Below are 22303 nucleotides of genomic sequence, written 5' to 3' on the forward strand. Positions count from 1 at the left end.
GAGGAAACAGGAATGAGGGGCAGTGTGAGACTAGAATGGGGGAGCTCAGAAAGACTGGAACAGGGGCATGGGGAGAATGGAATAAACGGCAACTGATCAACCAACCACCTTGGCCCTCGTTTCCTCCTCCATCTGCCCCATGGCCTGGGCCACCCCGGCTGGGGGATCGGCCCAAGACCACCCCCAATTCAGCGGAGAGCCATCGAGACCTTCCCTAGCCGCCTAGAGATTATACACTGGGGGACACAGCTAAAGCAATGTTAAGGGGGAAAATTTATAGCTCTGCAAGCATTTCTCAGGAAGGAAGAAAGGGCCCACAAAAATAAGTTGACTTTCTAGATCTTAGAAAAGGACCAACAAAAGTAGCCCAAACCAGGCAGAAGGAAAGAAATAATAAAAGTTAGAGCAGAAATTTTGGCAGAAGCAGTTTAGAACAAGGAACAGGTGCAATATGGTAAAACCACCTACAGCTCTTAATATGGGATGTAACTAATACTAAAAGATTACTTGCCCTCTACACAATGGAGTATAAACTAGACCTTAATTTATCCTAATATTTAGTGACTAACTATATTTTTGGTATCACATCTCTATCAGCAAGTAGATTTTATTATATTATCCAGTGCTTTTCCATGAAAGTTCTCTCTCAATTTTAAATTGGATTCTTCATGTTTTAGTAAGGATTCTATGCTCGAATTTAAAAGTTTCACATTTCCCTTCCTTTCAGGGAACGTTTTAGATGTGGACTTAGAATCACAACACAATTTAGTTTCTAGTATTTTAGCTCATTGTCTTACTATAACCACATCTCGGCTATTTAAGCTTTTAAAATTTTAATTAAAGGTTTATTTAGATAGTACCACTGTATAAACAACTGTTGAGTAGATGCCAATATACATATACTATAATAAATGATTAATAAAATCACTAGTATATAAAATTAGTAAAAAGCTTTAAAATATGCACTAGTCAAAACTTATGACCCTACCATAATAAAGTATTTTTTTTTTTTCATTTTTGGGTCACACCCGGCGATGCACAGGGTTTACTTCTGGCTCTGCACTCAGGAATTACTCCTGGCACTGCTCAGGGGACCATATAGGATGCTGGGAATCGAACCCAGGTCGGCCACGTGCAAGGCAAATGCCCCACCCACTGTGCTACCACTCCAGCCCCTAAAGTATTATATATATATATATATTTTTTGCTTTTTGGGTCACACCCGGCAACGCACAGGGGTTACTCCTGGCTCATGCACTCAGGAATTACTCCTGGCGGTGCTCGGGGGACCATATGGGATGCTGGGAACCGAACCCCGGTCGGCCGCCTGCAAGGCAAACGCCCTACCCGCTGTGCTATTGCTCCAGCCCCCTAAAGTATTATATTTAATAAGAATCACCATTCATGTAAAATTTTCCTGAGGGATGACATAGATAAATTCCCTTCAAGGAAAGCATCTGGAGCTTCTGATAAACCAAGAAGGTTTATTGTAACAAATTATTTTCACATGGAATAAAAAAGTTTCAGAAAAACATCTCCATCTGTAACTTATAAAACCATAATAAGTGAATATAAAAATGAATTATGAAATTCAGGATCAGGAATGTTGGATATCATTGGTTTGTCCTCTCCCCCTTGCCACTAGGAGCTTAGGTTTATCAGTCACACCCATCAAAGTGCTCCCGAGTCACTCCCATTCTTTTGTTTATCTGTAACCAATTCTACCAGTTTATCTGCTCTTCCCTTAATCAAACTCTGTTAATTGGTAAGGTCAGAACTTCCTAGGACACTGAATATTATAACATTGCCTTTCTCTCCTCTTTATGCCTTTTGAATAATTTACTTTAAAGCTATGTCTTTTTTGTATAGACACAAGAAGACAATATTATGTTTTTATAACTTAAGACTTAATTGGCCTCGAGTATTATTCCCTTCTGGGCATCTGCTTTCTCCACTTAAGCCTCAGTTGCCCTCAGTTCCTAGCACCCCAAAGGAGGGTCCCCGACGTGGGACGGGAAGGATCCAGGGCAAGCGGTGAGTTATGTGCTACCCTGGCATCGAGATGGGCCTGGCCAAAGTGCCTAATTCTCAACTATAAGTTAAGAGCTTGATCATAGACAAATGCTGTCATGATCCAATAGTAATTATGAGACTGGGACCCTGCCAGGGATGGGAAAGACTGATCTGGCCTGAGCACTGTAGTCTGAGATTGAGATGGCCCCAGGAGAGCAATTCTATAAGCTTTAATGCATCTCTTATTGTGTCCATACAAAATGATTAATATTATGAATTCTTATATGTTTGCTGGCTGAGGAGAAGAGAAACACATTCATGGGACTCTGCCCTTGGGTGGGTCTTCCTGCTGAAAGAGAGATTCTGTCCTAGTGAAGGCATTCCCCTAAGAGATAGAACTATACCCCCTATGGATTGTAACCACACCTTGAGATAAACCCCAGGCTGCTGGGGGACGGGGAGATTTAAGGTAGCTGTGTGAGGGGGCAGGGGGAGAGTTCCAGAGGAGAGTGTATAGAGGGAAGATTGGAATAAACTGCAAGTGAGACCAACCATCTTGGCTCCGTTCCTTCCTTCGCCTGCCACATCTTCGCCATCAACCTCCCCGGGGTGGGGGAAGAGGCTAGAGGCTACCGAACTCGGGTGGCGGGAGAGACAGCTGCTGCCCTAGGCCCTGTGCCTGGCTCGGTGCGGTGAGACATCCCTTTCCTCGCCCGCGCCCTTTTCTTTTTATTTTTACACACAGGAACATTTTCTATTTTGAACATTTGCATACTGGTCACTTCCCCATGACTTAGTGATATACTACCAGGAGTAGTATCTGAATGCAATGGAACTTGGCCATACCTGATTACTGAAATACATCTGAAAACAGAATATTAACTTGTGAGTTTAGCCAGATGACTAGTTGTTCCCTAGTGCTTTGAGAACTTTCTTTCTACGACAGCCTATCAGAGTTTGTATATGTAACAACTTTGAGAAATCTTTAACTTTATAAACCACAGGGATAATCCAGGGTAGGTCCAGAGAAGAGAGAATGAAAAAAGCAAAGCTTATCTTGAGACCCTTTCTTTTTCTTTTTCTTTTGTTTTTTGTTTTTGGGCCACTCCTGCATCAGCTCAGGGATAACTCCTGGTATAGTTCTGGCTCTGTGCTCATGATTTACTTCTGGCAGGCTCAGGGGACCAAACAGGGCACCATCCACCCCCTCCTCCCCAGCATTGTCACTCTTCCCTCTCCCAGAATAGAAAATAACTTTGCTTTTAGCTCTTTAATACCATTCTTTAAACTTAGGTTGTGGGAGAAAAATCAGTGACTGGTACTTTTATTCTATGTGACTAGTAGTTAGCTGGAGCGATAGCACAGCGGTAGGGTGTTCGCCTTTCACACGGCCAACCCGTGTTCGATTCCTCAGCCCTTCTCGGAGAGCCCGGCAAGCTACCGAGAGTATCACGCCACACGGCAGAGCCTGGCAAGCTACCCGTGGCGTATTCGATATGCCAAAAACAGTAACAATGAGTCTCACAATGAGAGATGTTACTGATCGAACAAATCAATGTTCAGCTCGAACAAATCGATGAGCAACGGCATGACAGTGACAGTGACTAGTAGTTACATGCATGTCAGGTTTATGTGTCAGGCATCCTAAAGCCAGTGCCTTTATGAAACTCTTCCACTCATAGCTAAAATAGACAGTGATCGCCTCGTATTTTTCACAGATATGAAATATGAGCCATAGAATAAGCCACAAGTAATAAATGGAGCACAAACAAGATCATATATCTCAAATGCAGGACATCTAGCATGATCAACTTAGTTCATGCTATAGGGATAGATATGAAATTGCTTTGAGTCCCTCGAGAAAGTCTCCATCAGTGGTTTTCAACTTTCAGTTGATCAGACTGAATTGGTATAAAAATGTTGAAAAAAAGTGATTTATAATCAGAGATGCATGGAAGAGCCTGGCAAACTCCCTGTGGCATATTCGATATGCCATATATAGTAACAATAACAGGTCTCATTCCCCTGACCCTGAAAAGAGCCTTCAATAGTTGGGAAAATGAGTAAGGAGAGGTTACTAAAATCTCAGGGCTGGGGGCCGGAGCGATAGCACAGCGGGTAGGGCGTTTGCCTTGCACGCGGCTGATCTGGGTTCGATCCCCGGCATCCCACATGGTCCCCCAAGCACTGCCAGGAGTAATTCCTGAGTGCAAAGCCAGGAGTAAGCCCTGAGCATCGCTGGGTGTGACCCAAAAAGCAAAAAAAAAAAAAAAAACAAAAAAAACTCAGGGCTGGGACGAATGGAGATGTTACTGGTGCCTGCTCAAGTAAATTGATAAACAACAGGATGACAGTAATAAAGTGACAGAGCAGAAATTAACGACATGGAACCCAAAAAAACAATCCATAAGATCAATCAAACCAAGAGCTGGTTCTTTGAGAAAATAAACAAGATTGATAAACCACGAGCAAGACACACAATGAATGAGAGAGAGAGAATCCTAATAAACTGAATCAGAAATGAAAAGGGGGACATCACAACAGAAACCAAAGAAATCCAAAAGATCATCAGAGATTACTTTGAAAGTCTGTATGCAAATAAACAAGAAAACCTAGAAGAAATGGATAAATTCCTAGATTCCTATAACCTCCCAATGCTGAATCAAGAAGATTTGGAATGCCTGAATACTTTATTACTATCAATTACTTTAATACCTATTACTATCAAGGAAATTGAAACTGTAATCAAAGTCTTCCCAAAAACAAAGGCCCAGGTCCAGATCGATTCACTAACGAATTCTTCCAGACTTTTAAAGAGTACCTATTGCCAGTTCTTTTCAAGCTTTTCCAGGAAAAACAAAGGCAGAGATGCAGACCAATGGAACAGGGTTGAATATCCTTATGCACACCCTCAAACATATGATCATCTAATCTTTGATAAGGGAGCAAGAAATGTGAAGTGAAGCAAGGAAAGCCTCCTTTTTCTATGACTTCAGAGACACCATTTTAAGGTTACTCTAGGGTGTACATAAAATATTTCTTACTGTGCTTATACAAATGAATAGAAATATTGCTATTATTATTATTTTGCTTTTTGGGTCACACCCATTAATGTTCAGGGGTTACTCCTGGTTCTCGGGGTTTGATCCACAGCACTCCATTTGGTCCTCCAAGCACTGTCAGGAGTGATTTCTGAATACAGAGCCAGGAGTAATCCCTGAGCATCGCCAGGTATGACTCAAAGCTATAAATAAAACATTAAAAAAAAAAAAGAAAGAAAATAGAAAAGAGGTGAGCTGGAACAGTAATACTTTAGATAAACAGCAATAACATGAACAACACTGCACCTGCATATTAATATAATACCTCTGCTGAATTTTGTTTTTTTACTTTTGACAAATACAATGGCTTTGAGACAAAAAAAAAAAAAGACTTGCAAATAATTTTGTTATTTATATGCTTGTGATCTGTCAGTAGTTTAACATCTGCTGGATCAAATGTGTCTGAAGAAACATTTGTCAATTTATTTTCTCTACTTATGTGCACCAAATAGAAATGTTTTAAATCATCCAGAATAGTCGCAGTTTCATGCGATACGTTTCAATCAATAATTTCAAAGTGAAGGGCTGAAGCAATAGTACAGCAGGAAGGCACTTACTCTGCATGTGGCTAACACAGGTTCAATCCCTGGCACCCTATATGGGCCCCCAAGTCCACCCAGGAGTAATTCCTGAGCACAGAGGCAGGATAAGTCTCAAGTACTGCCAGATATGGCCCCCAGCCCCTCCCCAAAAAGTGTAATTTCAAGAGATCACTGTGAGAAGAGAGAAACTTTGTAATCTTCTGACATGGAGGGTCCAGGGAAAGACCTGGGGCTGTAAGTATGGAAGGGAGAAGAGAAAACAGGGCACAGAATGTGAGGGCTTGTACAAAAGTCAGATCAAAATGGATTAAAGACCTCAACATCAGACCATAAACCATAAGGTACATTGAAGACAAGGTCGGCAAAACCCTCCACAATATTGAAGATAAAGGTATCTTCAAAGATGACACGGAACTAAGCAATCTAGTAAAAACAAAGATCAACAAATGGGACTACATTAAACTAAAAAGCTTCTGCACCGCAAAAGATACAGTGACCAGAATACAAAGACTATCTACAGAATGGGAAAGGATATTTACACAATACCCATCAGATAAGGGGTTAATATCAATGGTATATAAAGCACTGGTTGAACTCTACAAGAAGAAAACATCCAACCCCATCAAAAAATGGGGCGAAGAAATGAACAGAAACTTTACCAAGGAAGAGATACGAATGGCCAAAAGGCACATGAAAAAGTGCTCTACATCACTAATCGTCAGAGAGATGCAGATCAAAACAACCACGAGATACCACCTCACACCACAGAGACTAGCACACATCCAAAAGAACAAAAGCAACCACTGTTGGAGAGGATGTGAGGAGAAAGGGACCCTTCTACACTGCTGGTGGGAATGCCGGCTAGTTCAGCCCTTTTGGAAAACAATATGGACGATTCTCAAAAAACTAGAGGTTGAGCTCCCATTTGACCCAGCAATACCATTGCTGGGAATATATCCCAAAAAACCCTAAAAATATAGTCGAAGTGACATATGCACTTATATGTTCACCGCAGCACTGTTTACAATAGCCAGAATCTGGAAAAAACCCGAGTGCCCTAGAACAGATGACTGGTTGAAGAAACTCTGGTACATCTATACAATGGAATACTATGCAGCTGTTAGAAAAAATGAGGTCATGACGTTTGCATATAAGTGGATCAACATGGAAAGTATCATGCTAAGTGAAATGAGTCAGAAAGAGAGAGACAGACATAGAAAGATTGCACTCATCTGTGGAATATAGAATAATAGACTATAAGACTAACACCCAAGAATAGTAGAAATAAGTACCAGGAGGTTGTCTCCATGGCTTGGAGGCTGGTCTCTCATTCTGAGTAACTCAGGGAAGGGACCACCAAGTAAAATGTGGTCGGAGGTCATGTGGGGGAAGGGTGATGCGGGCCGAATACAGACTAGAGACTGAACACAATGGCCACTCAACACCTTTATTGCAAACCACAACACCTAATCAGAGAGAGAGAACAAAAGGGAATACCCTGCCATAGTGGCAGGGTGGGGTGGGGGGAGACGGGACTGGGGAGGTGGGGAGGGATGTTGGGTTTACTGGTGGTGGAGAATGGGCACTGGTGAAGGGATGGGTTATCGAACTTTGTATGGGGGAAACATGAGCACAAAGATGTATGGATCTGTAACTGTACCCTCACGATGACTCTCTAATTAAAAATAAACTAATAAAAAAAATAAAAATTAAAAAATTAAAAAAATAATAAAATAAAATTTAAACTTTTTATTATTAAAAAAAAAAAAAAGAATGTGAGGGCTTGAGTCACACCAAGTGAGAGAGGAGAGACTCAGATGGTCTAGATATCCAATGCAGCCCATGACCTTGGGAGGGAAAAGGAAAGAAACTAAGAAAAAAATGAGTTAAGCAGAATGCAGAGAAAGGCAGGCCACTTCTCAAGCAGAAAGCACCACATGGGAGAATGCCAATAGCCCCTTCTTCACCAGAGGGGCTCCAAGGAAGCCCCCTATGTAATGCTGCTGTGTGCCAGCATGCCAGCCCACAGGAAACCACCTATCCATCCTTTCCCCCCACCTGCTGGTTCACACTCACCCACCTGGACAGCTTGGATGGAAAACTGTAGAACGGATTATACAGGGCTCTTCTCCTTGCTCCAACTTGAAGATTAAATCAGGTTTAGTCCCAGGATACCCTGTTAATGGAAAATCACAAGGATGTAAGCCAAACTGTAGGAATAAGGAATCAGGATTATAAAGCAAAATGCTTGTCTTCACCATAGCAAAGATTACAATCAAAAGGTGGGGGGCCTGCAAGGGACACAGACCATCTGGTCTGTGTCATATGACAGTACATGTCCATAATCATTAAATACCTGGGCAGATCAATACAAGAAAAAAAAGAGGACAACTGACAAATCACAAACAGAGTGCCACAGATACCAGGTTGCTATAGTTTTCCAGTATGACATCCAGTACAGACACTTCTGCATGGAATCAAGAAGCTACTACTCTTGGGGCCGGAGCGATAGCACAGCGGGTAGGGCATTTGCCTTGCACGCAGCCGACCTGGGTTCGATCCCCGGCATCCCATATGGTCCCCCAAGCACTGCCAGGAGTAATTCCTGAGTGCAAAGCCAGGAGTAACCCCTGAGCATCGCTGGGTGTGACCCAAAAAGCAGAAAAAAAAAAAACAAAGAAGCTACTACTCTTACCAGGTGAAGTCCATAGAGATGTCTTAGAGATACCAGATTGCTACACTTACCCACAGAAGCTACACTTACCCACAGACAAACTTCACTTACCCACAAATACCAGGTTGCTATAGTTTTCCAGTATGACATCCCTGTACAGATACTTTTGCGTGGAATCAAGAAGCTGCCACTCTTCCCAGGTGAACTCCATAGAGATGTCTTTGAATGAAAATAAACCCTGTAATAAGACATACCCATTCAGTCAAAAACAACTACATTAGGTGAGGTGGAAAGATGAAGAGGAACTGGAAAAGACAAGTTCCTTCATGAACTGCCTTTTACACTGGTCAGTATTAATGGAAGAACTGTTTTGTTTTGAGGCCACACCCAAGCAGTGCTCAGGACTTACTCCTGGTGGGATTAGGGTACCAAATGTGGTGCTGAGGATTAAACCCAGGTTGGCTGTGTGCAAGGCAAGGCAGTGGCACCACCCAGAAGAACTTTTTTTTTTTTTTTTTTTTTTTTGCTTTTTGGGTCACAACCCAGCGATGCTCAGGGGTTACTCCTGGCTTTACACTCAGGAATTACTCCTGGTGGTGCTTGGGGGACCATATGGGATGCCGGGGATCGAACCCGGGTCGGCCGCGTGCAAGGCAAACGCCCTACCCACTGTGCTATCGCTCCGGCCCCATCTAACAGAAGAACTTTTAAGAAGTCATTGGGGCAGACGATAACTCAGCAAACTGCTTATGCTTTGCATGCAAAAGGCAGTGTTTGATCCCGGGCACTGCAAGTTTCCTTGAACATAGCTGGGTGAGGGCGACCCCAAAAACAACAACAAAAAGTCTTTGTGCTTGTAGTTCTCAGATACCCTTTGGGTATACCCAGAGAAACTTTGTCTTGCAGAGGGAAAGCAAACATAAAGATGAATGTGAAATAATGTACTCTATGACCAGAAAGACAGTACAGGGTCCAACATGTTGCACTAGCATATACCACTAGTGGTTCACATGAGAGTATAGTTTTAATACAAACTGAAGCATCAGAATCAGTATATTAAGACAGTTGCTACACAATTCTGGTAGCTGTGCTGTCTGTGATTCCTTGCACCAAAAGCAATTTCCAGCTGCAGCACAACTAGGTATGTGTCAACAGCACAAGAAAAGGTAAGATAGCAGTAAACGTGTATGAGCACCATCCCAACCCCTGGTGAGAATTACAACCACACCTGTGCCTCAACTAAGAGTGCGACTCTCAGAGAACACTGGAGCCAGGTGTACTTGTGTTACCTCAACATAAATAATGACAGGGTGTGTGTGGGGTAAGCCAGGGCTGGAAAATATGCCTGGAATCTACTAGGAATTGAGATCCAAGTCCCTGCACCACATGTCTTCCTGAGCACTACGTGCAACGCTCTGTGACACCAGCGGCACTGAGCACAGCAGCGGGCACATTCTCTAGTCCAAGCACTGAGCCATCTGATGTCCACAACTGGGCCACTGAGCCCTGCGCTGAGGGGTTCCCTGGACACTGCTCATGATGTCCCCTCCCATAAAAATATACTGCAGAGTGTGAAATTCATGTAAAAAACCAGATAAGCTGAAATCCGTTTTATAAACAGCTGTAAATAAACATATACCAAAAAATCTAGACAAATATGTAACAATTTGATTACTCCAGAGGAGAGAGAGGACATTGGGATGGGAGGGTAGTTAAAACAAGAATGACTTTTTCTGTTACAAGGGAACAGAAAAATACCCACAAGGCCATGAAACATGATATACACAAATATGTGCGGAACAACTCATTGCTTCCAAGCCTGTATAAGTAACAAATTAAACTAAATTTCCATCAATAGAGAGAGAGCTAATAAGGTACATCTGTGATGGAAACATCTGCATAAATCACATTTATACACAGTACTGTGCCATTCTGAGTGCAGAACCAAGAATAATCCCTGTGCATCGCCGGGTGTGACCCAAAAAGAAAAAAAAAGGTGTAGTAATGAGGATGTAGTGAGGAATTTTAAAAGTAATGCTTATTTGGAGTTCTGGGCATGTAAGACTGATCAAGAGGCTGGAGCAATAGCACAGCGGGTAGGGCATTTGTATAGGAGGGAAGGCACTTATTGTGCATTTTGTAGCAGCTGTAACCTGGTTTGAATCCCTGGTGCCACACTTGATTCCCTGAGCTTGCCAGGGATCACTCCTTAGCACAGAGCAAGGAACATACCCTGAGCACCGTTAAGTGTTGCCCAAAGCACCCTTCCAACCACCACCACAGAAAAAATGTTTAGTATTAAAAAATAAAAGAAATTAATGTATTTTCATACTGGGACTTAGAAAAAGACATGTATGAATACACAGAAAAGAGCAGAAAGGTTCTGTAATAAATACTGGAAAATGGTTCTTCTAGAAGTAGAACAGGAGAAGTAAACTTTTATACTGTTGTTATAGTCCTAAGTTATTTGAGTTAATAACAGGAAAGAGAATGGAGAAAGAGAAGGGTAAAGAGGAAAAGGAAAAATGGAAAGAAACTCTAGAGATAGGAAAGTGGATATGGCCCTGCAGAGGAAACCCAGGTTCAATCTCCTCCTCTCCATAAGTAGAGACCTCTGAGTAGAGTCAGGAGTCAGCCTGAGTACAGCCAGGTGTGATCCCAAAGTGAAATCCAGAAAGAGAAAGATGGACTTAAGAAGGGGGGGGGGGGGGAAACAAGTGCTATAGACAAGAATTGATTTTGACAGTGGAGGGATGTCAGAGACTTGAACAATTAAGAAGAAAGGGAAATAACAAGGTGCATACATACAGAGAGAAATAGAGAATTGGCAAAATATTACAAATTGGAGAACATGGGTGAAGGGTTTGTTTTTTAATTCCAGTAGTATTAACAACAGTAACAGTAACAACAAGTCTCACAATGGAGACAACTGGAAAATAGTGCTACAATGCTACAGTATTAACAACAACAAACTATTTTGCAACTTCTCTACAGTTTTCAAATTATTTCAACGTGAATTATGAAATAGGTTCTGGGGTTGAGTTCAAAGAGCTGGAGTGTAACCCCAGGTTCAATCTCTATCACTGCATGGGCACCTGAGTAATGCAAGGTGCAGCGCCCCCCACCCCACCCCCAAAAAAGATAAAATGTTAAAATAAACTCATGGGCTGAAAAGAGTTCAACAGGCTAGAGCAGTTGTTCTGCATGCAGGAGGCGCATGCAGATATGACAAGGCATGGTTCCTGGAGCATTATCAGGAATAGCCCCCTGAGCCCTGCATGGTGGAGCCCCAAAATAAATGACAAAATTAACTTTTTTGTTGTTTGGGGGGCACACTTGGACACTTTATTTTGCTCAGGTCTTACTCCTGACTCTTGTATTCAGGAATCACATGTGGCCACATGCAAGACAAGTTCCTTATCCGCTGTACTATCTCCGAAGTCCCACAAAATAAACTCTTAAGGTACTCTCTAGCACAACTCTTACACAGGTCTATAGTTTGTCACTCTCCTTAAGCCACAAATCTTCCTCAGTCCCAAACTTCTCTCTGGCCCCATTCAATGGTTCTTAAGGCCATTAATGACATCAATCTAGCTGTTTGCAAAGCCTGGGATGCTTTCTCTTCTCCAGTCCCTAGCTTCCCGTTATCATCAAACTAGCTTTTAGAACAGCTTAAACACTACCTACAGATCTGGTTTCTCCAATTCTCAGATGGCTGAAAGGGCTATAGGACATGCTTTGTACACAGGGAACACCAGATTTGATCCTGGTCACTGTATGGTCCCAGAGCACTAAAATGGGGACATGGGTAAGGGAGATAGCTCAAATGGTGGAGAGTGCAAAGCCCTGAGTTTGATTCCCATTACCACATGGTCCCCCGAGCACCCCTAGTATCAGGGCACCTGAGCACTGCCAGGAGTGGTCCCTATTTAAAAAAAAATTAAAAAATAAGAAACAAAACCCCACAAGGACATAAGGGTCCCAGATACAGCTGAATGGTAAGAGCACTGGCTTCGTACTTGAGATGTCCTGGTCCTGACAAACCTGTCATGAGATGTAATCATTCAGTACACATGCACAAGCTACACAACCAACTTCAATACCTAGCAGATGACATACTCCCCAAGCAACTCTTCTAATAACGTACCTAAACTGGTACCTATGAACATTATTTCACAATCTTTAGTGTGGTGTGTAGTGCTTGGGATGAAATTTAGGACCTCATCTACGCAAGTTAGGTGCTCTATTGAGTGCTAACTATACCCTCGACTCCTTACTCAATTATTTTAAAGTCATTTTTGTACCTGCACATTTATATTCATTTTATCTGTTTTTACTAGTTACAAATGTTTTCTCATTTTATACTGCATATGTATGTTTTTGTCTCATTCACTTCAGTGAAATACCTTCCACTTGACAGCCCCTACGCCACATCTGAACACATAAAATTACTAACCATTTATTTCCATCCTGTCAGTAGTCTCATGTGATTCAGTTTTCAACGCCCTTCACCTCACAAGAATTAACCATCAGGGGTGGAGAGAGGTTCAAGGGGTTGAGCACATGATTTGCCCAGGTTTCATCCCAAGCATCACAAAGTCCTCCAAGGACTAGCAGGAGTAACTCGGAGGCAAACCTGGAGCATACAGCCTGACAAGACTTGAGTATCCAGGACTCTGTGGCACAAAACAAACTAAACAAAGAACTGACATCTACAGCACCCTAAAAAAAAAATTGGCTTTGAAAAAACTGACAAGCAGAATAAATTCTCAAATCCAACACTTTACTGTTTCTACAGAACAGTTCTTTGATGAATTTCACATCATGGTCTTCAAAGGATTTCTTCCCTCAAATTTATGGGAGGAGAAACACCCAACTTTTCTTCCTCTCCTAGAGTCTTCTTAGTCCTTTTCTGAGCTCTATCCAGTCACACCGAGCTTCCCTTAACAGAGGACCCATTCCAGTCCAGGGGCCACATCATGTGGTTCTCAGGAAACTCAGAGGGTTTAGTGGCAGTGACAAAGACAAAACCCGAGCCTCCTGTGTGCAAAGCATGTTACAAGTGCTTTGTCAGCTGTCTATCCTACAGAGAAAGACTTTATCTAGATGTTTCCAGGTGCTAACGCCTACCTGATTCACAGACCCAACTCCCTCACTACCGAGTCCCTTTCCTACAGACCTTCTCTAACACTGCTCCCAAGACTGGAAATGTACCACCATGCCCCACAGGTCACACATTCAGCAATCTCTGCAAAGTCACCATTTGCTCACTCCATCTATCACTTTCACGGTCCAAATGGCCCACTCCTTCAGTGACCTCCTCTTTAGCCTGTACCCTCAAAATCCTGCCAGTGATCACTTTATTACCCTCGTCGCCTATAAACCACCATTTAACTGAGGACCATATGGGCTCTCTGAGGACCCCCGGATATCCCAAGGGGACACAGGTGGAAAGTGCATAAATGGGTAGCCAGGGACGGCGGGAGGATAGGGAGACAACCAGTAGGAGGGTGGGGGGTGGACACAGGAACGAAACAGGGTTAAGAAACACTGGACTAAACCAAGTAGAGTGCATGATTTATCTTTGCACGGCCAGCCTCAGCACACGTAAGGCACAGAACCAATAAGCATGTGAACAAAGAGGAGGGTGATTTCCCTTAAGAGATACCCTAAAGCTTTGAAGACAATTAACGACAAGTGCGTGGTAACACTGACAGGATAAAGCAGGCATTCCTAAACCAGGGCCTTCGTTTCCTTGAGTGTATAGGACGCAGCTGTGAACGATGCGGGCTGTAGGATAGGGAATGCTGGGAGTCCAGGAGCTGTAAGTGACCGAGAAGGGATGAATGAGCACGGCCACACTCGGTGCCGAGTCGGCCTTTAAACTTGACAATGTCCCCACTTACCCAGCACGAAGACGTGCGCAACCTCGTGGCCATCCTGCGCTATTTCGTGCAAAACAACCCAGCGCTCTGGGCTGCGAACAGAACCGTGAGGATCTTGTTGAAAGTCCCACCCCCCCCCCCCACCCCGGGGAACCCTGGATCCCAGAGAGAGGGTTCGCGAGTAGCAAACGCAGAGCATGCAGGGTGGCCTTGCAGGGACGTGGAGTCCAGGCCAGTCCAGGCAAACGAGGTCGGAGCGTTTTGTACCCGTCCGCATCCGTGATGCGACGGAACCGAGGCCGTGCAGGTTCCGCCTACGCCCGAAACTGTAGGAGGTCCAGCTGGCCACAACCTGGCCAGGACGCCGCACGCCTCCACCGGAGCCGGAGCCACGGACGTGAACGAGGGGACAGGCCGAGTGCGGACCCCTCGTCCGGTCCTGCGGCCGGAAACAGCCGTGCAGGCGCATTTCCCGAGACGGTCGCTGTGGGGCGCAGGCGGAAGCGCGTCATGGCTGCCGTGGGGCGGCGCCGGCCGGGAACGCCGGTTCCCAGGCACCCGGAGCAGGCGCGGGTCTGAGGGGAGGGAGCGTGGCGACAACGAAAGACTCCGAAGCGCGACAGCGCCCCGAGTCCCCTGGCGTAGTCAACACTTTATGACCCAAAGTGAAAGAAATACTATTTTCCCTTTGTGGCAAAAAACGGCCACCCAAAAACCCGTCTCGAGAACGCAGCACAGCTCCTGAGGCACGCAGTGCCGCCGCGGGGCCTTCGAGCGCGTCACTCGCGTGGCAGCTCGCGCGCTGCGGCGCCGGCGTCCAGGCGCGTGGGGCATTCTGGGAAACGTAGTCCTCCGCGGCCCGGCCTACGTCCGTGCGCCCGCGACGGTCCCGGGCGTGAGGTGGGCGGTGCGGCGAGGAGGTAGCACGAGGAGTGCTACCTCTGTCTTCCCGGTCCTGCGGCACCGAACCTTCCAGGCCTGGAAAGCCCTAGAGCGCGACTTGCGAGCATGCGCTGATTGCTGCCAGGTCCGCCCGGGGCGCTGGGCTGGAGCCCGAGGGGTGAGGTGTCCGGAGTCATGGTTGCGCGTTGATGGTGGGGAGACTTTGGAATTGGTTGGGCTAGGCACACTCGAGGGTCGAGAGAGTGGAAAGTGTGTAATCAGTGACTTAGGACTTGGAAGAGGAAGAGAGGTTGTGAAGACAGTGGACAGGATCAGAGGGTGGTGAGAGCCTCTGGTGAGCTGCACCAGACAAACGGCCTTTGGGCGTTTTTACATTTGTCAAGTTTGGAGACTGGGCAGGGAGGGAGGGACCCCCCGGAGCCTGCCTTTGTAGAGCGCCTTTAGTTCACACAAGAGGGTCCCCTTACTTGTGGGACTAAGCAGGACTCCAGTGATCAATGGTTTGAATGCATTTGGAATGATAACCTTATGCGGGGTGTGTCTGGGGAGCATCCAAGGGGCTCAGACTCGTTTGACTAAATATATGTATTGGTTTTAGAGCCACAACCGGCGGTGCTCAGCTCAGGACTTAATCCTCGCTCTGCGCTCGGAGTACTCCTGGTGGGGCTCTACTATATGTGTTCCCTGGGATCGAAACCAGATCGGTCGCGTTCAAGGCTAGCACTTTTCCACTGTACTATTTCTCCGGCCTACTGGACTGAATATTTTTAATAAAGGGCAGTTACAACAATGATGGAATTTTATCTCGGCCCTGGGCTTTCTCTAGGAAACAGGAAAGTTAAGAAATGTGCCCTCGAGTTCAAGGAAAGGTCTTAAAGAGCTCTGCTTTCGTTGTGGCAGTATGGCAAGACTCAAACGTGCTCTCTTGTTGACCCATAACAAGCAAAAACCTCACCCTCCAAGCTCTCATTGTTTGCTTCATGAGCGGTTAGTGCATCTGCTTGTCCCTCCACTTCATCTGCTAATGAAGTGGAACAAAATCATGAACTAAGCTTTAGCTAAGGGGCTGGAGCAATAGTACAGTGGGTAGGGCGTTTGCCTTGCACTCGACCGACCTGGGTTCCATCCCTGGCATCCCATATAGTCCCCTAAGCACCACCAGGAGTAATTCCTGAATGCAGAGCCAGGAATAACCCTTGACAATCGCTGGGTGTGACCCAAAAAGCAGAAAGAAAGAAAAAAACCACTTTAGCCAAGGATATTGCCTAAGAGTCTCAGATCACCTGAGAATAAACTCACGGAATTAATCCTAAATTCACCTTTTTTTTTTTTCTTGGCTTTTTGGGTTACAGGGTTTACTCTTTGCTTGGCACTCAGGAATTACTCCTGGCAGTGCTCAGGAGACCATATGGGATGCTGGGAATCGAACCTGGGTTGGCCGAGTGCAAGGCAAACGCCCTACCAGCTGTACTATCGCTCCAGCTCCTAAATTCACCTTTTAGTTGTATTCCTTTTATTGAAATAATTGAAGTGGAATCGTGTTGGCTAGTCTTTATCCAGAGGAAAACAGACTTCTTTTATTTTACCACCAGAGGTAGTAAAAGTTGGATTCTGATGCCGAATTGGCCACCTGCTAGCTCTAAGATACTGGAGGACATGGGAGATGAAAAATGCCCAAATGGTGCTGGGCTGCCTCTGTGGTCTCCACAAATCCTGAAGTCAGGATTGTCTGCACCATTATTATCCTTAGAAACCTGTGACTTGGGTGATTCTGTTGATTTCTAAGGGGAAACATAGGCAGGATTTGTCTCAATGTGAGCTGAGAGAAAAATGACATAAAAGGTCTCCTTAGTGCAGGGGAAATAGTATAGGGAATAGATTAGCCAGGTATCACGTGACTTCCAAAGAGAGACTGGTTGTAGCTATGGAAGCTGCTGAGCATACCATCATGGAATGGTGGTTCCTGACATTACAGGGCTCAAGCAGCACTGAATGCTTGGACTCTGGCACTAAACTGCAGGCATATGAAAAGATTTTAGAGTCCAGAAAGAGAATCACCAGTAGTGGCCCCTGAACCACCTAAGCAGCATTAAGAGGTTTCCACCCAAAACCTTGTGCCATGGGGTGAAACCACATTGAAATTAACCTCACCAAAGCCTCCCATCTCCTCAAGGCCCTCCCCTCTTCCTCTCTGTACTGCTTCTAGTAGCTCCTCCTTTTTGTGTTGGGGTGGGGTGGGGAGTAGGGAGGTAAGGGCACTACCATCTGTGTGCAGGTGGACTGCTGATGCTAGGATCAAATCTGGGGCTCCTGCATGTAAAACATGTGCACCAACTCTCTCAGCCGTATCCCTGGCCCTCAGTTTTGCTTTTCTTTTTTTCTTTTTTTTTAAATTTAATCACTGTGCGATAGACCCTTGCAAAGCTGTTAATGATTAGGTTTCAATCATAGAGTGTTCCAATACCTATTCCTCAACCATTGTACATTTCCCATCATTGGTGTTCCCAATTTCTCTCCCATCACCTCCCTTGCTCCCCCAGCCTGACTTTATGGCAAGTTCTTTTCTTCTTTGTCTCTTCAGTTTTGCTCTTCTTTTGCTCCAGGACTGATTCTGAAATGAGAGCCAGCAACCTGTGCTACTCCATCATCTTGACCTTTAAGTCCTTTTGTTTCCTGACCTGTCTTGGAAGTTATATTCTCTAGCACCTATACAAATCATTTTCTTTAATCACCCTAAGGAAATACTGCTACATAATGAGTAAGCGAGGGATGTATTTCTAGACTTTAATGGTCTATCTGCTGAGCTGGTTGGCATAGTGATGCCCTCTACCTCCCCCCCCCCCACACCCAATGTGAGTAATTGAGTTAGTAAAGTAACAGGGATTGGCTGCAAAAAGCAACATATGGTACAGACCTGGCACAGAGACCGTCAACCACAACTTGAGACAAGCCAGGAGCTCATTCCACATTCTATTTCTTTATGTGATTCTATAAACAAGCTGTCTAAGTTCCAGTTAAGAGAGACCAAGATTTAGGTTCCCAGGTTAATTACTTCATATGAAATAAAATTCCCACTGCATCCCCAGACATAGCTCTCAGGAATAGACAACTCAAGTGAGATAAGAAAGAAAAGGTTTTAGGATTAGGGGTGACCTTTGACCACAGCTCTTCCTCCAGGGCCTCAACACAGAGACAAGTCACTGAACAGCAGTCTCCCAGGAGACTTAGAAAAAGATGAAGTCACAGGTAAGTTATTTGTCCACTAGCAGTTTTTATCCTGTGGATCTGATGAGGCTTACAGGAATCTGCCACCAATCATAAAGGTCTTAAAAGTCATAGAAAATACAAGCTTGGGAAAGTTGTCAAGATTCCAAGTGGATTACATTGAGGAGCCATAGAGATTGTACAACAGATAACACAGCCTGTTTGTATTACAAACAGATTGTACACAGACACAGCCACCCTGGATTCTATCCATGACACAGTATATTGTACCATGAATAGGAATGATCCCTGAGCACAGAGCTAGGATTAAGCCCTGAGCTCTGCTGGGTGTGATCCAAAAAAAAAAAAAAAAAAAAAACCCCACAGCAAATTAGAGAATCAAACCAAATAAATCATATTTAAAATTGGATCCTACATATATTAAAAATTTGGTCTTGGGGGCCAGAGTGAAAGTAGAGTGGGTGTACTTGGATAGAACCCAAGTTCTATCCCCGGTATTCCATATGGTTCCCCTGTGCACAGTCAGGAGTAAATCCTGAGTGCTGGATTTACCCCTGAGCATTGCTGGGTGTGATCCAGAAAAAAAAATATTAGGTCCTAGGCTAGAGAAATAGTACAGTAGGCAAGGTGCTTGCCTTGCATGCAGCTAACCCAGGTTTAATCCCCAGCACCACATTTGGTTCTCCAAGCACCAACAGGAGTGAAGGAAATACCAGACTAATGACTGGAAGCAAATGTTTCCTCACAGGTGCAATGAGGAAAATATTTGAAAGCTATTTATGTAGATTATATAGAGAACAAAGTCCTAAATAGAAATCTTATAATAAGTAATCCCTCTAACAAATGTATTTCCTAGGGCTATTTCATAAAGTGGTCCTCAATGTAAGTTAAGGTATGAGTCATACTCCTGGCTGTGCTCAGGAATCATTCCTAGTGATGCTTGGGGGACCATATGTGGTGCCAGGGATCAAACCCAGGTGAGCTGCGTGTAAGGCAAGCACCTTACCTGCTGTACTATCTCCCTGGCCCCTGGACTAGATTTTGTTTTAATTGGTGTAATTTATTTCCCTTAAGTGACAGGTAGAATTCACTAACGAAACCATCCTGGTCTGAGATTGCCTTTTTTCTTTTTTTTCCCAGTGGGGATTGGGGAGAGAGGGGCCGCAGGGCTACACTCACTGGTGCTCAAGGACTCTAGTCCTGGCTCTGTGCCCAGAAGTGATTCCTGACTCTCTGGGATCACAAATGGCAGTGACACTTGGATCACACTAGGCATTTGGGATGCTACTGAAGATGAAATTCATGCCCACAAGACAGATTCCCTGACACTGAGTTATCCCAACACCTCTGTCTTCTTTCTGATTAGCTTGGGTTGGTTGATCAATTTTTTCAACTTTTCAAGAGAGACCTATATGCCTCATTGGTTTATTTGTACTTTATGTCCAATCCCAGATTGTACGCTGACCTTTCTTATCACTTAAAATGAACTTAAAGGGGCTGGAGAGATATTACAGTGATTAGGGCACTCTCCTTGAACACAACAGACTTGGATTCTGTCTCTGCACACCATATGGTTCCCAGAATCCCACCAGGAGTAAACCCTAAACACAGCCAAGTATGGCTGAAAAACTAAAGTGGGAAAAAATAATGCACTTCAATTTCTTTTCAACTTGTATGGTTTATTTTATAACTTAGAATATGTTAGTTTGCTACATTTTTCATGTATACATGAAAGAATGGTTATTCAACTAGTTTATTCAGCTGGGTAAAGTGTCAATTACAACATTCCTTGAATATATGAGGCCCTGGGTTCCATTTTTGATACTGCCCAGAAAAGTCAAGTAAGTCAAAGGATTTATAGTGTAATCCTATCCAGGACATCCTCATCCTCACTAATTTTCTGATTTATAATACCATTGTGTGTGTGTGTATGCACGCGCGCGTGCGCGTGCTTTACCTTGGTCTTCAATTTCCCTTTGTGCTAGCTCCAGAGTGGGTCTCTTACTGTTTACTCTCCAACAGTTGTTCTCCATTATGGTTTGTAAACATAGTGGTGGCACTAGTACTCTCACTTGGGGCAGAGATTGTCTCTGGTATTCTGACTAAGCCTCAGCTTTGTAGAAGTGTTGAGAATCTTAATTTGAGAGTTTTCAATAAAAACATTCTGGCCCTTCCTCACCTCCAGAGTTTTTTTCTCCCTGTTCCTATTCCTCTAGTTGCAGTGAAATTACTCTGTGTCTGCAGGTTAAGACTAACAACCACATAGAGAAGAAAGCCTCTCCTAAAATGAAAATTGCTCAGATATAATAAGGACTGTGCTTTTCTAGGTAACAGTTGAGGATGTGGCTGTGGATTTCACATCAGAGGAGTGGCAACTACTTAATCCTAATCAGAAGAACTTATACAGAGATGTGATGTTGGAGAACTATAGCAATCTCATTTTCTTGGGTAAGAATATTCTTTTTGGGGTTTTTTATCAGGGAGCTTCTGAGGGTCATACCTTGCAGTTTTCAGGGGCTTACTCATGCCTGTGTACTCAATGATCACTCCTAGCAGTGTTTGGAGGACCATATGTGGTGTGGAGGAACAGACCAGGGTCACTATATGAAGTAAAATCAACTTAAATCCTCTCACTAACTTTCCAGTAAAAATATTCATATGTAGACTTGCTCTCAAGCCCATGTTTTCCCTTGAACATGTATCTTGCTTGCTTGTTCTTTGAAGCTCATGTTCTCTCTTTTTTATTTTATTTTATTTTATCACCATGTGGAAAGTTACAAAGTTCTCAGGTTTATGTCTCAGTTATACCGTATTCAAACACCATCCCTTCACCAGTGCCCATATTCCACCACCAAAATCCCCGGTATACCTCCCGCCCCCACCCCAACTGTATAACTGATGAATTTCACTTCATTTTCTCTTTTGAACACATATTGCTTTCCTTCTCTCACATCTAAGTAAGTTTCATTCAATAAAAACTATCTTACTTCACTAAGATATATATATGTGTGTATTATTTATGTAATGCAGTGTGTGTCCAATAACAACCTTTAAGATGTTTACTGATGTTGGATTTCAGTGGCAAATGTAAAAGACCCTTTTATTTCTATACCCCCCAAAATTTAAATTCATCTGCTCTATAGCCTTTGTAGTAAAATAACCATTAAATCTCATGTATCTGATGATAGGTGAGCATTTTATAAATACAGTTCATAAAAATACAACTTAGATATCTGCTTTAAGCTCATAAATCTTTATAGAGTTGACCCAGGACTGTGGCATGAGATTGTGGGGCTATGTGCATGTGAGTGCACAAGCCACCATGGTAGTACTTGAGAGTTGCTCCTCTATTCCTGGTGTTACGAACGGGTAACTGGGGTATCAGGGATCAAACCCTAGATCTAGCATGCTAAACATGTGCTCCAGCACTTTGAGCCACCACTCCAGCCCACAGTTTTTGATTGTTACTATACTTTAAACTACTATTAAAACTTAAGTTAACAGGTCATTGTCCCATGTCATTAAGTGACTCTCTTAAAAAAAATTGTCAAAAGAATAACAGTTTTACATTTTTAAATATATAAATAGCAATTGCATTTCTGGCATATATCCAGAAGAACTGAAAGCAGGTATTCAAATACTCAAGATTACTATCAGCCTTAGCTAAAAAAATCAACTACTAAATTGATACTCATCAACAGATGAATAGATAAAATATGGCATAAATAAATAATATATATTTATTTGTAATGTATATTTATTAATATAGCACAGCAGGTAGGGTGTTTGCCTTACACATGGCCGACCTGAGTCTGATTCCTCCATCCCTCTCGGAAAGCCCGGCAAGCTACTGAGAGTATCTCACGCACATGGCAGAGCCTGGCAAGCTACTCATGGCGTATTCGATATGCCAAAAACAGCTCACAATGGAGACGTTACTGGTGCCCACTTGAGCAAATC

At 43.8% G+C, this 22303-nt stretch overlaps 1 protein-coding gene across 5 annotated transcripts in view; it reads right to left on the minus strand.

Annotated features, from left to right (window-relative positions):
• LOC101552103 (zinc finger protein 26) overlaps positions 1 to 22303 on the minus strand; it is a 53804-nt gene that overhangs the window by 17976 nt on the left and 13525 nt on the right. For 3 of the 5 annotated variants that reach the window (XR_008631372.1, XM_055146658.1, XM_055146655.1), the window contains exons 2-3: positions 8442 to 8568; positions 7737 to 7832 (exon numbers count right to left, since the gene is read on the minus strand). Coding sequence is in view for 4 of the 5 variants with exons in the window: in XM_055146655.1 (XP_055002630.1) it covers positions 7737 to 7832; positions 8442 to 8568 (223 nt within the window). In the remaining variant the exon portion in view is untranslated. Of the gene's footprint in view, positions 1 to 7736; positions 7833 to 8441; positions 8569 to 14236; positions 14359 to 14482; positions 14554 to 22303 lie in introns of those variants that run through there. The other 2 variants (XM_055146657.1, XM_055146656.1) reach the window with 2 other exon arrangements.

The sequence above is a fragment of the Sorex araneus genome, chromosome 9 (assembly GCF_027595985.1).
Source record: "Sorex araneus isolate mSorAra2 chromosome 9, mSorAra2.pri, whole genome shotgun sequence".
Classification (NCBI taxonomy): domain Eukaryota; kingdom Metazoa; phylum Chordata; class Mammalia; order Eulipotyphla; family Soricidae; genus Sorex; species Sorex araneus.